Here is a 14,804-nt window from a genome sequence, read left to right on the forward strand (position 1 = left end):
AACAGAACTTTCAAAGAATTATCTGGTGCAAGGGATGGGAAAGGGAGACCAGAAATAGAATGTCAATGTCGCTCAGTGAGTGGGGATCAGACATCTGAGGCCAGTGATCGACATTCTGTATCTCCCTGCAGAGTGATGCCAATGACCATCCAGTTCTCCATTCTGATTATGCTGCACTCGGCTCTGGTCCTCATCACCACGGCAGAGGATTACAAGTGTTTGCCCCTCCTCCTCCGGAAAACTTGCTGTTGGATTAATGAGACCTATTTGGCCCGGAACGTCATCATCTTTGCATCCATCTTGATTAATTTTCTGGGTGCCATCTTAAATATCGTAAGCATCCCACATCCACCAACCCTCTGGTGTCTAGTGTGCAGTTGAGCATGAAGTTTGTGGAGCCTGCAGCTTCCTTGGTACCAGTTACCTTTATGTGCCTGGTCCAGCCCCAAGCTTAGGGAAAGATAATAAAGATGTGGCTACTGCCAAAACTGTGCATTTTACTGTTGGAAGACAGTTTTCCAACAGTAAAACGCACAGTTTTGGCAGTAGGGGAGAGGTTATTTTCTCCAAAGGAGTTCCTAAAGTCCTTCAATTTCCATATTGTCAGTGGCCAATTATATCATAAATAAGAGTTACCATTTATCAAGCACCAGTACCTACCTGCTATGTGCCATGCGCTAAAGGAGGAGCTTTACATATTTTTTATGTTTAATCCTCACATAAACCCCTTGAGGTAAGTTTCATTATCCCCACTTTATGGCTGAGGAAACTGAGGCTCAGAGACACAAGATAACTTGCTAAGGTCTGTCTGACTCCATGACCCATGCCCCTCTAATATATTAAATTGTATCTCTGGGAGTGGGAGTGGGGTGGGGAAATAAAATTGAAATAGCTGCCATTTATTGAGCACCTACTATGTGCTACAGGTAGGTATTACTGTCCCCATTTTATGGATGAGGAAACTGCATTTCAGGAAAGTTGAGTATCTTGCCTATGACTTTCTAAGTTTGTATTTCATGTGACACATAGAACTCAGAGGAATTTCCAACTGCCATGATATTTGTCATTGTTTTAAGTTGCTGATCCTCATTGTCATGGTTTCATTTTCTCTCAAGAATTGTACCATGGTGGCTGTAGGTATTCTCTGTGCTTTTATAAGTAGTCTGTGTTGTCCAAAACTCAGACAGCTAGATTTTTGAGGTGATTTGTTTGATTATGGATCTTAAGCTTGGCATATTGAGAGAGGCATTGTGGTGTGGTTGAATCCATTGCTGTGCCCTGTGGGCCTAAGGGAAGGTCCCCAAGTATTCAGGGACCCAAGCTATAGACTCCCACAATTGTTGGCCTGTGACTTAGAGGCCTAGACTACCTGAAATCACTGTCCAATTTGGCACAGTTATTACCTTACTTATGTTCTGTGGTTGTCCTTCTAGTGAAGGCTCTGTGGATAAAGGAAAAGAGAAAAAGGAAAATTATCATGTAATGTAGTTCATCACCTCATGGATACTTTATAAATTATAATAATTGAAATGGAAGTACACAGGATTATTGATCATGAGCTGCAGAGAAGTAGCCCAGACCTTGAATTAAGCCTTGATAACAAATTAGATATTTCTAGGATGCAGAATTTGTAAATAAGTCCAGTGACTCTAGGTCAGGGTTACCTCTGGGGCTAACTGTGCCTCAGTGTGTAGTGTGGTAAGATCAGAGACTTTGGAGTCAGATAGACCTGGGTTCAAATCTCAGATCCACCAGTCACCAGCCCAGTGACCCTGTACAAGTTACTTTACTTCTCAGAGTTTCATATTTTTCAATTGTAAAATGGGGATCCAAAATAGCAGCTACATCACAAGGTGGTTGTGAGGCTTTTTTGTACAAAGTGTCTGGCACAGAGGAGGCATTTGGCCAATAGTAGTTACTCTTTTTCTAGTACCACAGAATCTCCAGCAGCAATTTCTGTCCTAGGAAATGCTTATCACCCCAATGCTAAGAGTCTTTCTGGTAAATGTACCCCTTCAGATTCCTCAAGTCCTCCCAGCTGTTGATCTGGAAACAGGCTATGAGTTTACCCCAGACCTCTTCTCCTGCCATCTGGCTCTCTCTTCTGAGCTCCACAAGTGCACTCCAGTGACCCTAAATGATGGGGCCAACAGCACAGTCTAAACTTAGTTTCATGACTGGCTTACAAAGCTATTTCTGAACCAGTACTTGTTTTTTAAATAAAAGAGATCAAAGCTGGCACTTTGGCACTTCCATTCTGACTTCAAGTCCCCTCTAGGATTCAGTCTACCCAGGCTTCTGCTGAAGCCCAGCCACTGATAGCACTCCGCTCCATTTCCAGCACTCACACTGACTTTGTTGTTCCTGTGTTTTTTGTTTTTGTTGTTCTTTTTTTTTTTTTTAATCCGCAGCTGTGGTGTGATTTTGACAAGTCGATACCCTTGAAGAACCTGACTTTCAATTCCTCAGCTGTATTTACAGATATCTGCTCCTACCCAGAGGTATTTATTTATGAGCTCCCCTTGGTGAGAGGTGGACATAGATAATATTTCTAACAGCTCCAAATAAATGAGACTGGCTGAAGGGCCGTAGAAAGTACTCGAGAGGCCTGTTTTCCTTCTTCTGCCTCTTCCTCTTCCCTTTCGTCTTTTCCCTTTTCTACCTTTCCTTCTCCCCTTATATTCTGTTTCCCAGCCCTCTTTCCTGCCCCATCCTCTGCCTCTTTTTCATTTCTACCCCTTCCTCATTTCTTTGTCCCTCTGTCTCCTCCTTTTCACCTTCTATCCATTTTCCATTTGCCCTTATCTCTTCCTTCTCTGTGCATTTCCCGTAGCCTATTTGTAAAATCCTGTAGCAGAATGCACTTCTGTCTCCATTAGCATGCAGAGTTCTTCCTCAGTGTTTGCTGCATTAAACAAAAAAGGGAGGGAGGGAGGGAAGGAACAAAGGAAAGGAAAGAAGGAAAGGAAAGGAAAGGAAAGGAAAGGAAAGGAAAGGAAAGGAAAGGAAAGGAAAGGAAAGGAAAGGAAAGGAAAGGGAAGGGAAGGGAAGGGAAGGGAAGGAAAGGAAGAAGGAAGGAAGGAAGGAATTACAAAGGAAGAAAATTACAACTAAAATTAAATAGTACAGAAGAAGCACCATGGGGTCTGGAGGCATGCCAACAGGACACCCATGATCATAATGTCTATGTCTGACTCTATGTTGACCACGGAGCCAGGGGTCTGTTTCTGGGTTTGGGGTCAGTCTATGGGGTCTGTTATTCACAACCCAGATCTTATATATTAGGGTAGACTTTCTAGGTCATAAAGTGGAACAGCTAAGATGTCCCAGCAGAGCCCAGCCAACTCCATTCCTAGGATACTGGGTAGATTCTTGTTCTCTAAGAGGCTGCCACACTCAGAGGCCCCTCGAACATGTAAATGGAGAAAAGGCTCCCTATAGTCTCTTTTAGGCCTAAGAATTGGTCCCAGAAACATTCCAACAAGGAGACCAAGTCTCCTCTCCCTCCATCCATTTGCATAGAGCACCTGCTTGATATGCATAACGTCATCAAATCCTTCAGATGTCTGGGGTAGAAGCTGTTACTGTCTCCATGTTATAGTTAATAAAACTACAGCTCAGAAAGCAGCTTGCTCAGTGCTCCTCAGAGCCAAGCCTGCTTGATCTTATTTGTTCCTCACTTCTTTCATCCCTTCTTTCTGTCCTTCCTTCATTCTCTTTTTAATTCAATTACCAAGCCTTGATACTGTAAGGTGAATCATATCTACCTTATTCTTTATCTGGCCAAGTCCCTAAAGAAGAAACTAGACTCTTCTAATGGATGTGCAAGACAGGAAGGGACAAGATCCCATTTATGGGCTGCATGGGCCAGACCATGTTCCACCTAGGAATGAGTGGAGCCCCAGTTTAGTGTACTCTGTGGGACAGTAGCTCCTGGAGAAATTCTTAGCTTAAGGGGCTTAAGGAATGCCTCAACTTTCGAAGAGAGTAGGTAGCCAGGAATTGGACAGTCAGTGCTAGGAAAAACCTGTATTTCATTTCCAATCCAGCCCCCTCACTTGCTGGCAGTGGAATTTTGAATCAGTTTTTACTCTCTGAACCTCAGTTTCCTCATCCATAAAATGGGAAAATTAATACCTTCTTTACATGGCTACTATGGAGTTAAACAATATGTTCTTATGGTACCTGCCTAGATGAAGGGTTAGCAAATATTTGACTAGATCTCATGGTGCCTGCCTAGATGGGTTCACAAATATTCAGCTCCTCACGTGGCATCTGAAGTTTGATGAGCTATTAATCTGTGCCCACATATCACTTTGAATTAATATTGGATACCCTTGACTCAACACCTGAACTCCCAAACACAAGACCACAGCAATCAGAGATTAGCCAAAGCCTAAGAAAGTGGGGGGTAAGATTTAAATCACACAACTTTATGCTAGTGCCTCAGTTTCCTTATCTGTAAAATGTGGATAAAAGTAGAACCTTCCTTATTGGGCGATGATGAGAATTCAGCGAATTAATCCATATAAAGTGTTTAGAAGCTGGACCTGGCACAAGGTACCTGCTCATTAAATGTCAGCTATGATTTATTTATGATTTTCAGCAAAAAGGCTTTGAGCATATAATGCCAATGCATGTTATCAAACAAACAGCTGTACACACCTGAACCACTGTGTGTAATATGCCAGTGTATGTTATGAAACCACTCAAAAATAGAAATGTTTAAAAGTAAGATAAAATGAATATGCATTGATGTTACTATTTTCTCCACAATGAAAGGGTCATCTTGTTCAAGAGGTCAGCAAACTATGGCCACAGGCCAAATTCACCAGCAGCTACAACCACCTGATCTGACTCACCATTTGCCATTCTGATACGTGTGCACATGTCTGTGTGCTGACTAGGCATTTGTCTGCCAAATTAGAATGGATTAGATATTCAGACCTTCTGAAAGACTTGATCTGACTCCCCAGAACTCACAAGTATGTGTCCCCAAGCAAAGTACTTGATCTTTGTGAGTCTCAGTTTCTTCAAATGTATACCTGGCATTTCTACCTCACCGTATGAGAAATAATACCCAGTCTAAACACATATTATCGAATTGAATGATGTAATATAAAAATGAGGCTTTTACAATGTATGATATAAAGTATAAGTTAGTTCTAAATCCGAAGCTTGTCAGATGCTAAAAAAAGAGTGAGGACGCCAGGAATGAAAGTAAAGAAAGCTGTATTCCAATCATGATTGGAGAGTAGTGGAGGGGGAAAAAAAGACACAGGTTTGTGAAATGAATGCAAATCATATGCACACAACCAGAATGTCATTATCTCAAACACCTGGATGTGGTTCTCAGGTGGCTCAGTGGGAAGACCCTCATCTTAGAACCGTGCCTCTTTATTATATGCTCTGGCACATCTGAATAAACAGTTCACTGTATCTGCAAGAGCAATCAGAGCTTGCTGTCGTTTTAAAGGGTCCTGAAGAGCCCATTTTTCCATAAAGTTGTGATCATCTGTGTCATGGCATGCTGGCATTTCCTTCCCTTTCCTCTCCATTTATTCTGGTCCTGCCCAGCCTTGAAGCCTCCCTTTTTCCATAATGTGGGTTGTCAGGCCCAACTCCTTTAGGTCACTCTCCTTCCTGCTATCTCACATGCCCTTATGGTGTCATCTTAGTACTCACACTCCATCCTTATGGACTTAAAGAGAGAAGATAATATTACATAGCTATTCAAGATTGACCAAAGGCCCAGCATAGGACAGGGACCACAATCTATGTTTTAAAATATTTAAAGAGAAAGGAAGCATACTTCCAATAGACTAACAGGAACAAGATTTGCCTTTCCATCTGAAATAACTAAAAACAAACAAAATAAATGAAACAATAGTTTTCAAGACACTGGGTATCAATCAATGAAGGACAATAATCCTGAAAGACAGGAAGTAACTGATTGCCTCAGCTTATTATTGCTTTAGGAGTTTTTTTTTAGACTATGTCTCAGGAAGAGGAAACCAAGGTGGACTCCCTGATTTGAGAATACTAAGCTGAGAGTCCTGGGAGACCAAGGTGGCTAGAGTCTGCAGAACATACGACTCTAGAGAGTTGCATAGAGAGACAAACCTAGAGATCTGAAAAGGGTTCAATCAGTACATTTGCATGAGGAAACTGATACAGGAAGAGAACCATCTCAAAGGATCAGTGCCTGGAATTCACATAAAGCTAAAAAAAAATTTTGTTCCCACCAGCCTGACTGAAAAAGATTCTTGGGGCACTAGGTTAGAGTATTCAGAAAATTCTCACTTCAGTAGAATAAAATAATTGTTCCTATATCATGTGCTGCTCTGATTCCTCCTTTTAAATCATAAAAGTTAGATCCAAAGAGATCAAACCTTTTAAAATAATTTAATGTGTCCTAGAATAAATTTCAAGAATACATATAGGAATACAAAAATATCTAGGATTTAGCAAGGTAAATACACAATGTCTGGCACCCAATCAAAGATTACCAGGCATCAAAAGGAGGAGGAAAATATGACTGATAACAAGGGAAAAAATTAACCAAAGGAGACCAACTGAGATTTGACTGTGTATATTCACATTAGCATTTTTTGAGACAGTCTCACTCTTTTGCTCAGGCTGGGAGTGCAGTGGTGCAATCTTGGTTCACTACAACCTCCTCTTCCCAGGTTCAAGCAATTCTCCTGCCTCAGCCTTCCAAGTAGCTGAGACTATAGGCATGTGCTAACATGCTGAGCTAAGTTTTATTGTTGTTGTTGTTGTTGTTGTTGTTGTTATTGTATTTTCGGTATAGATGGGGTTTTGTCATGTTGGCCAGGCTGGTCTCAAACTCCTGGCCACAAGTGACCCACCTACCTGGGCCTCCCAAAGTGCTAGGATTATAGGCATGAGCCACTGCACCCAACCAAGCAAATAAGTACTATAACTGTATTGATGATAGACAAAATTGTGCAGAAGAAAAAAAATGGTGAAACTGATAACATAGCAATATAAAGTATCCCAAAATAAAATGCAAAAAATTTTTTAATTAAAATAAAAGCAGTATTGAGGACAACTTAAAGCAGCATAATATATATATAATTGTAGTCTTGGAGCCCTGGCTCCTAACCCAAAAGAAAGACTACGAGAAAGTCAAGGAGATTGAAAACCTATTTAAAGAAATAGTGGTATGAAATTTTCCACATTTAATGAAAACCATACATCCACAGGTCCAAAAACCTCAATATGAACACTCACACAGGCACACAAAAGCACATCATAATCAAATTACTCAACCCATAATAAGGACAAAATTATAAAATGGGTGGGGGAACATATTGCATAGTACAAGACAAAGATATGAATAACAGAAGATTTTTCAAAAATACAAACATGGAAAACAAGCAGCTCGAATGAACCAAAGGACCATTAAGAATATACCAGAGCACCAACCACATAAAAATTTCTTTTCTACTTAACACAACCCCGTGAACACCCTGGAGAGTCAGACCGGCTATCTTCCCAGCACTTTATGGTGGTCCCCAGGTTTATGATACCCTCCTTGCTCGACTTCTCTGGAGAGTCCAGGCTGGTCTCAGAAGAAGCAGAGCAGCTTCTGTCTTTTGTGTGAACACACTTCACTGTGCTTCTTGTGTCAAGAGCTACAATTGCTAAGAATCAGGTTTTGTTTAAAGCAATAAGTCCAGATGATTTCTTTAAACCATAGTGACTTTTGAAAATTGTCTGTTTCTTTCCTTCTTGTCCCACAAGTTATGTGATTTTGGCAGCAACCAAATAGCTGCAGGGAGTCTAGTTTGTCTTACTTATGAGGATAGATGCTCTATTCCCTCATCAGTTATCATTATGTAAAATACTTCTTCCTCCTCTTCTAAGAGTAAATTGTGCATTTATTGCCAAGGCAATTCGTGGTGCATTGACAATGTCCTTCTAGCCTGGCACAATTTTGGTGCATAGTAGGTTCTCAGTCAACAGTTGTGGAATATAGCATGTTTTAGTTTGTAAAGTGTTTGTTTTATGGAAACATAATCAGATGTTGCTACCCTTAACACCTTGTCATATCATGTGATTCCAATTTTTTTAGTACAGACTTTGAAGAAATTGATTTCTCAAGCCAGAATATCTGAGAGAAGAAAATCTTGTGTATTCAGAAGAAGAAAAGTGTTTATATACTTCGTCTCTTCTGTAAAGTGGACACAAGAATAATACCTGTCCTTGGGCCATTTAAATTATTAAAGGAGATGAAACACATAAAGTCATTCAAAGTCATTCACAGAATATGTGCCCAATAAACATTTAGATTTAATTATCTACTTTCCACCAACTTAATCCTTGATTTACAGGCATCCCCAACTCAGCTTGTCCCTTCACCATCTAACCTGGAGTTCATCTCATGTAAAATGAATCTGGTCTGTTTTGCAACACCACATCTGTAGGGTTTTTGTCTTCTCCTGTCTACATTTTGTTTTACCTACTGAAGTACCTTTGACTTCTTTTTTCTAGCCAATTTTTTTAACAGTAAAAACTGATCTGTCATTATATCTTTTCCTAAGGCAAAGGGGATACACTTATAATGCACACCTCGTATGTTTCCTTTAACAGACATTGCTGAGAACTTTGCTCACTAACATTTCTCATACAAATCTTGGAATTTTTTTTAATCATTTAAACATCTAGGGAAAAATAGAAAACCCCATTAACTATATGGGAGACAGAGTTCTCTGGAGTACAAGGATTTACCCCAAAACACTACATTTGACATACTGCTTCCTTTGATATTGCACATTAAAACTAAAGGACATTACAAAAGGAAATAATCCACTCAAAAGCCACGTCATGTCTGCATACATATTTTGCATTGTTGTAATCACAGTGTATATACAATTTAACAGCCTGCTCTCCAGTTTAAGATTATTTTGAAAATTCTTTGTTGTCATTTAAATGCTCCTCTGAAAACTCTCATATAGAGAGCTCTTTACTCTTCGGGCACATGTTTCTTCACTACCGTCTTCTAGTTCTCCTCCTCACATCCCTAAAAATTCCTAATCAACGTTTTCATTTCTCTTCTTCTGCAGTCCTTCAAACATGGTAGTCTCTCAATGTTAGTCTCTGTAACTTCGGTCTTTACTTCTATTCTGCTTGAGTGGTTACTTTCATCCCTGTAAGTTCAGCTAAATGATGCTAAACATGACCCCATCTACCTTCTGCACCTCAGCCTCATATATGTCATTGCTCACTGAACATCCTTACTGAATCACTGCTTCTATACCTAAAGCTTGATAGGCCTGAAAAAGAACTCACTGCTTTTTTTCTACACTTTTTCTCTAAGTTATTTCTTACTTAATAGATTAGTACAAAGTGGAAATCTTAGTGCTATCTCTGACTCCTCTCTCTTTCTTACCTCCTCATAAAACTAGACAATATTGTCCAACCTTTTATATCTTGCTAAGTTTATCGGGTAGATCTGCCACGACCTTGTTTTTAAGTCCTCACCTTCTCTCCATTAATCCCGATACATCATATATTCTTCCCCACCACAATTTATTTCTAAAGCACTGACCTGATGAATCCATTACAAACATGAAATCTATCCGTGGCTCCTTATGAACTGCAGAATAAAGTACAGATGTCCATACAAGAGGATTTTGTATAGCATGGTTCTGCCCTTATCTCCGCCCTGCTACACCTAGGATCCTCTTATAACCAGGATCCATTCAGGGGACCCTTTAGGAGCTGTGGGCCTTCAAGGTTCCTGGAGTAACATAACACAAAAGTTGCTTGTTGTTTGATAGAAACTAAGTAATTGCATCGAGCCAGTTTCTTCCCAAATTACAGGACACGTGCAATTTATGGGTCCAGACCCAGCAAGAGAGAAATGTTCTCACAAAGCTTTCACAAAGCCATAATACTTCTGTAGCTTCCTGTTGTTCTCCCACTTCCTGGTCCCACCCCCAGTATTCACTCAAAGTATAAAAAGCACAGCGGAGATATCTCTGATGTTATCCAGGGGCCATTCTGTTTGACATCCCATGGTTTATAGCACCTCCAAAAGGTTCACCTTTATACTTTAAAGGAAAAAGTTACCTAAACCCTACAAGACAGTCACTGATCCTTTCAGTAGAATGGGGAATGGAGTAAAGAAGGCAAGAGCATACTGCCACCGTTGACTGAGGCAACAAAAGAAAGATCCATCAATACATCGTATAAATGTATATTTGCCTGTCATACCTTCAGCAGCCTTGTTACAGAAATGACGAGGGCAACACATTTGAGTATTTTCTTCCGCTGGTGTTACTAGATCTCCTTCAGAATAGTTGTATGATTTTCTAATATGACCTGAGGAATTAATTCTGGCACCTTGTTCCTTTACACTTTTGTATTCATGCTGTTGTGTCTTCCTAGAATGCCCTTCCCTTTCCACTGTCTACTGTGTGGCATCCTCTCTGTCCTTCAAGGTTCAGTTCAAACTCATCTCCCTGTGCAGCCTTCTTCAGATGTGCCCACAGAATGCACAATGCTTTGTCCTGTCTCTGCACCCACATTGTGCTTGGTCACATTGATGGCGCAGCCCTTTATACTATGATTACTGTTGATGTTTTTATGTCTGCTTTACATCTTAGACCATGACTTCCTTTAGGCCTGGGCCATCTCTTACTCTCCTTCAAATTTCCAGTGCCTAGCACCATGCCTTCATTGTAATAGGCACTCAGTAAATGCTTATTACATTTTATAAATTAGCTGTTATGACCACATAACAAGGGTGGAACAAAAACTTTTTATCTAATATATGATTCATAATTTGCAAAAAGCCATGCGCAGCCCCTTACTGCGAGACAGGCACCAACGAAACAGGACCCCTCAGATCTTGTCCTTTCTTTGGCCTTTGTCAAAATGGAGGGTCTTAGAGTTTCCCTGTAGCAGAAAATGAGCTCTGGAGAGTGAACTGCTTGTCGCCCAGTCACTTCACACACAGCTTCCTACACAGAGGAATCAAAATGAATTACCTAAAATCTTCCCCAAGATCTTAAAGGACAGCTGAAGAAAGCCTATCATCCCATTTGAGACCAGAACATAATTGGATTTATTGGAAAAGGAAAAGACAGAAGTAAAGGAGACACTCGACTCTAGGCTCCTAAGGGCAAGGAAATGCCTTTTTCACTTACAAGTCCACCCCATTACTACAAAGGCATGGAGCCCTCAGGGAGAACTCAGTCAGAATACTCTCCACACTTGTCAATGTCAATATTTATTAAAAGGATGCATAAATGACTTAGTTAGGCTTAGAAATCTGCAGACAATTCTTCATTAATTACTCAGATATTTTTGGAAATTCCTACCCACCTCCCCTGCCCATATAGAAGTTGTCTGTGTAATAGAAAAGACAAGTTGTTACAAACAGCCATGCATAACAAGACCGAAAAGAATTGTAGAAATTATCGAGTCCAGTTCTGAATCCCATTTACGTGAAGTGGTTATATCCTGGTGACCTAGATGCCACTTTATAGCCAAGAGATCTTGGACAATTTATTTAAGCTCCATGAACCTCAGTTTCTTAACTTATAAAATAGATATTATGACTCCTATCTTGACAAGTTATTTTGAATGTTACAAGTGAAAATGTATATAGAGATCACACTATTGCCACAAAATGGGCCTTTGATAATGTGAGTTTTATTCTTTTTGTTCCCGATAATCAGAGTCTGAACTCACCATCCAGAATGATATATTGGGATACTTCTCTAAGGAAAGAAATAGGCTGGGGAGCGTCCCCTAAAAGGCTAAAATCTGGCGGGGTAGACTGGCACCTAAGGCTACACTAGTATTCCAGCTCTTGGCTAATTCCAAATTTGCAATTTTGAGCCGTTACTTCTAACACGGGGTGTTAGATGTTATGCTGCTCTATGCAGGGTGCTGTGAAGGAAGGAAGCAAGATCCACATGGAGCCGGAGATACTGAGGAAAGCTTCTCAGAGGAAAGCACATCTGAGCTGACATTTGCCAGAGGAGTAAGCCCTAGTTATATGGATGAGAGTCGAGCAACAGGGCCCTAGGACGTGGGAGAAGGGTTTAGAGAGGAAAGGAAATCTGATATATGATGGCCTGTGAGCTCTGCTATTCAGAAAGGAGAACGTAATTTGAGAGAGAAGAGCTATGAAAGAACTTCAAGTTAAGGGACGGCATGATCAGATCTGTGCTTTAAAAATACTGGGTAGAGAACGATATGGGTATGGGGTGGGGACTGGGGACTAACTGCAGGCAGAGCTGCCAGAAAACTATTCTGGAGCTGTTGGCAAGAACTAAGAAACAGTGTGGAAGAAGGCTGGCTGGAGGGGAGGTCTATTAAAACAGAATCAGTTGGGCACGGTAACTCATGCCTGTAATCCCAGTACTTTGAGAGGTCAAGGTGGGCAGATCATCTGAGGTTGGGAGTTCAAAACCAGCCTGGCAAACATGGTGAAACCCCATCTCTACTAAAAATAGAAAAATTAGCCAGGTGTGGTGGCACTCACCTGCAATCGCAGCTACTGGGGAAGCTGAGGTGGGAGAATAGCTAGAACCTAGGAGGAGGAGGTTGCAGTGAGCCAAGATCACACCACTGCACTCCAGCCTGGATGAATGAGACCCCATCTCAAAAAAAAAAAAAAAAATGTAGAATCTACCAACTTGGGATGGCCTGTGTGGAAAAGGAGGAGGCAACGAAGATGAAACCAAGGTTATTAGCTTAGGAAATGCTGTGAATAGTGATGCCACTCACAGAAGTAGGGCTTGGCATTAGGCAAATGAAGAGTTTGATTGGGGCCTGTTAAATTTCAAGAGGCCTGGAGACCTCCAAATGGAAACTTTCTGCAAATGTGTGTAAGATCTACTGGCATCCATGGTTAGGGGAGGGAACTGCTGCCCCCACTGAATCTGACCACCTGCATTCTCTGTTTCTAGTACTTTGTCTTCACTGGGGTGTTGGCCATGGTGACCTGTGCAGTTTTCCTCCGGCTGAACTCTGTCCTGAAGCTGGCAGTGCTGCTGATCATGATTGCCATCTATGCCCTGCTTACTGAGACCGTCTATGCAGGCCTCTTTCTGCGTTATGACAACCTCAACCACAGTGGAGAGTAAGTGCCCACCACAGTGAGTTCAAAGACTACTCAACTTTCTGCGGGAAGTGGAATCGTTGGGAAAAGGACGCAGGTGGCATTATTGAAACTTAAGGATTGATTAGATATGACTTATATCTCATATCCAGCATTCTCTAGTTTACAAGTCTAAGCAAAAATCAGTGGTATCATTTATATGAATTACAGATTAATTAATTAATCAAAGTTTGTACTACATAATAACTCAGGTCTCCTCCAAATCTAATAATTTATGATTTCTTCAAATTTAGTGGCTCTAACACCTTTAGGATCTGTTTATAATTTGACTGTAGCAGTATTAATAGCAGCTGCTGTGTATTAAGCCCCCATGCTCTCTCTTTGCATCATACAGTTGGTCCTCTATATCCACACCATCTGCATTGTGGATTCAACCAACTTCAGACTGAAAATATTTTTAAAAACTAAAAATATTACAAATAAAAACATCCCAGTATAACAACTATTTACAGAGCATTTACATTACATTAGGTTTATAAGTAATCCAAGGATGATTTAAAGTATAGGGGAGGGCGTTTATAGATTATATGCAAATATTATGCCATTTTATACAGGGGACTTGAGCATGCATGGATTTTGGTATGACAGGGCTGATAGCAAGGGACAAATGTATTATCGTTGAAATATACAAAAGTCCAAAAAAGAATCTTTTAGCCTAGACTCCTTAGAGAGAAAAAGCCCAAGACAAGGCTAATGAAACCCCAGGACAGTGAAAGTGAGGGAAAAGACAAGTGAGGAAGAAAAGGATAGGAGGCAAATGCAAGCTACCGCTACGTTTTGCTGGCAACATGGGCTCTGAAGAGATTCAACTAGCACCTTGGAAAATCTACTCGCAGAGCCATTTGAAATGTCTCTGGGCAGTCTCTATGGTGGGAAAAAGTGTCTCAGAACAGAGGAAGGCAGAAAAACATGTCTGCTGGCTCCTTGTCTCTCTCTCCCATTGGTAAGAGTTCCCTTTTTGCATGCACTTTCTATGACATCACTTGGCACCTTCACAGCCACTGGGGTAAACAAACCCCACACAAGAAATGATGGAAGGAGCCAGTCCAGGCTGATTGGCCTCAGGTATTGGAAGACCACAGAACTAGCTCAGGCCAGAATAAGTGGCCAAGAGTCCAAGGAAAAGATAAGGCCAAGATAATCCAAGAAGGGTAAGAAAATGTGCCCAGAACTAACAATATGAATGTCCATGAACCAACCCCTGGAAGTTAACAATGCTAACAATTAGCCATATTTTCTTATGCATTTTTAAAAGGATAATGTGTTTCAGATGTTGAAATTTCTTTCTCTAGTATTATTCTCCTATCTGTCTCCTCAAATCCAACTTCCAATGTATTTAATATATATCCTTCCCATCCATGTTATATATATAATATATATACACACACACATATATATATACATATACATATAGCTATGTTTGCATCTATAATTTAGAATATTTCTTATTTTCTTGTGATGCAATATTGTCTTTCTAGATCCATCTAGGTTGATATAATGGACACGACTAATTTTAGTTGTCTGTACATATGAAATAATACAAACATACCAAAATATGTTTATCCTTTGATCTATTAATAGGGACACTTAGGTTGTCAGTTTCCCCTATTATAAAAAATGCTTTAGTTACCATCATTGA

The 14,804-nt window shown here is 40.4% G+C and overlaps 1 protein-coding gene across 5 annotated transcripts in view; it reads left to right on the plus strand.

Moving 5' to 3' along the window:
• ADCY8 (adenylate cyclase 8) overlaps positions 1-14,804 on the plus strand; it is a 257,131-nt gene that overhangs the window by 196,451 nt on the left and 45,876 nt on the right. For 3 of the 5 annotated variants that reach the window (XM_002807642.7, XM_035277486.3, XM_035277488.3), the window contains 3 exons: positions 132-333; positions 2,412-2,501; positions 12,954-13,126. In XM_002807642.7, coding sequence (XP_002807688.4) covers positions 132-333; positions 2,412-2,501; positions 12,954-13,126 — 465 coding nt within the window. The remainder of the gene's footprint in view (positions 1-131; positions 334-2,411; positions 2,502-12,953; positions 13,127-14,804) is intronic. The other 2 variants (XM_035277484.3, XM_035277487.3) reach the window with 1 other exon arrangement.

Source organism: Callithrix jacchus, chromosome 16 (genome assembly GCF_049354715.1).
Source record: "Callithrix jacchus isolate 240 chromosome 16, calJac240_pri, whole genome shotgun sequence".
Classification (NCBI taxonomy): domain Eukaryota; kingdom Metazoa; phylum Chordata; class Mammalia; order Primates; family Cebidae; genus Callithrix; species Callithrix jacchus.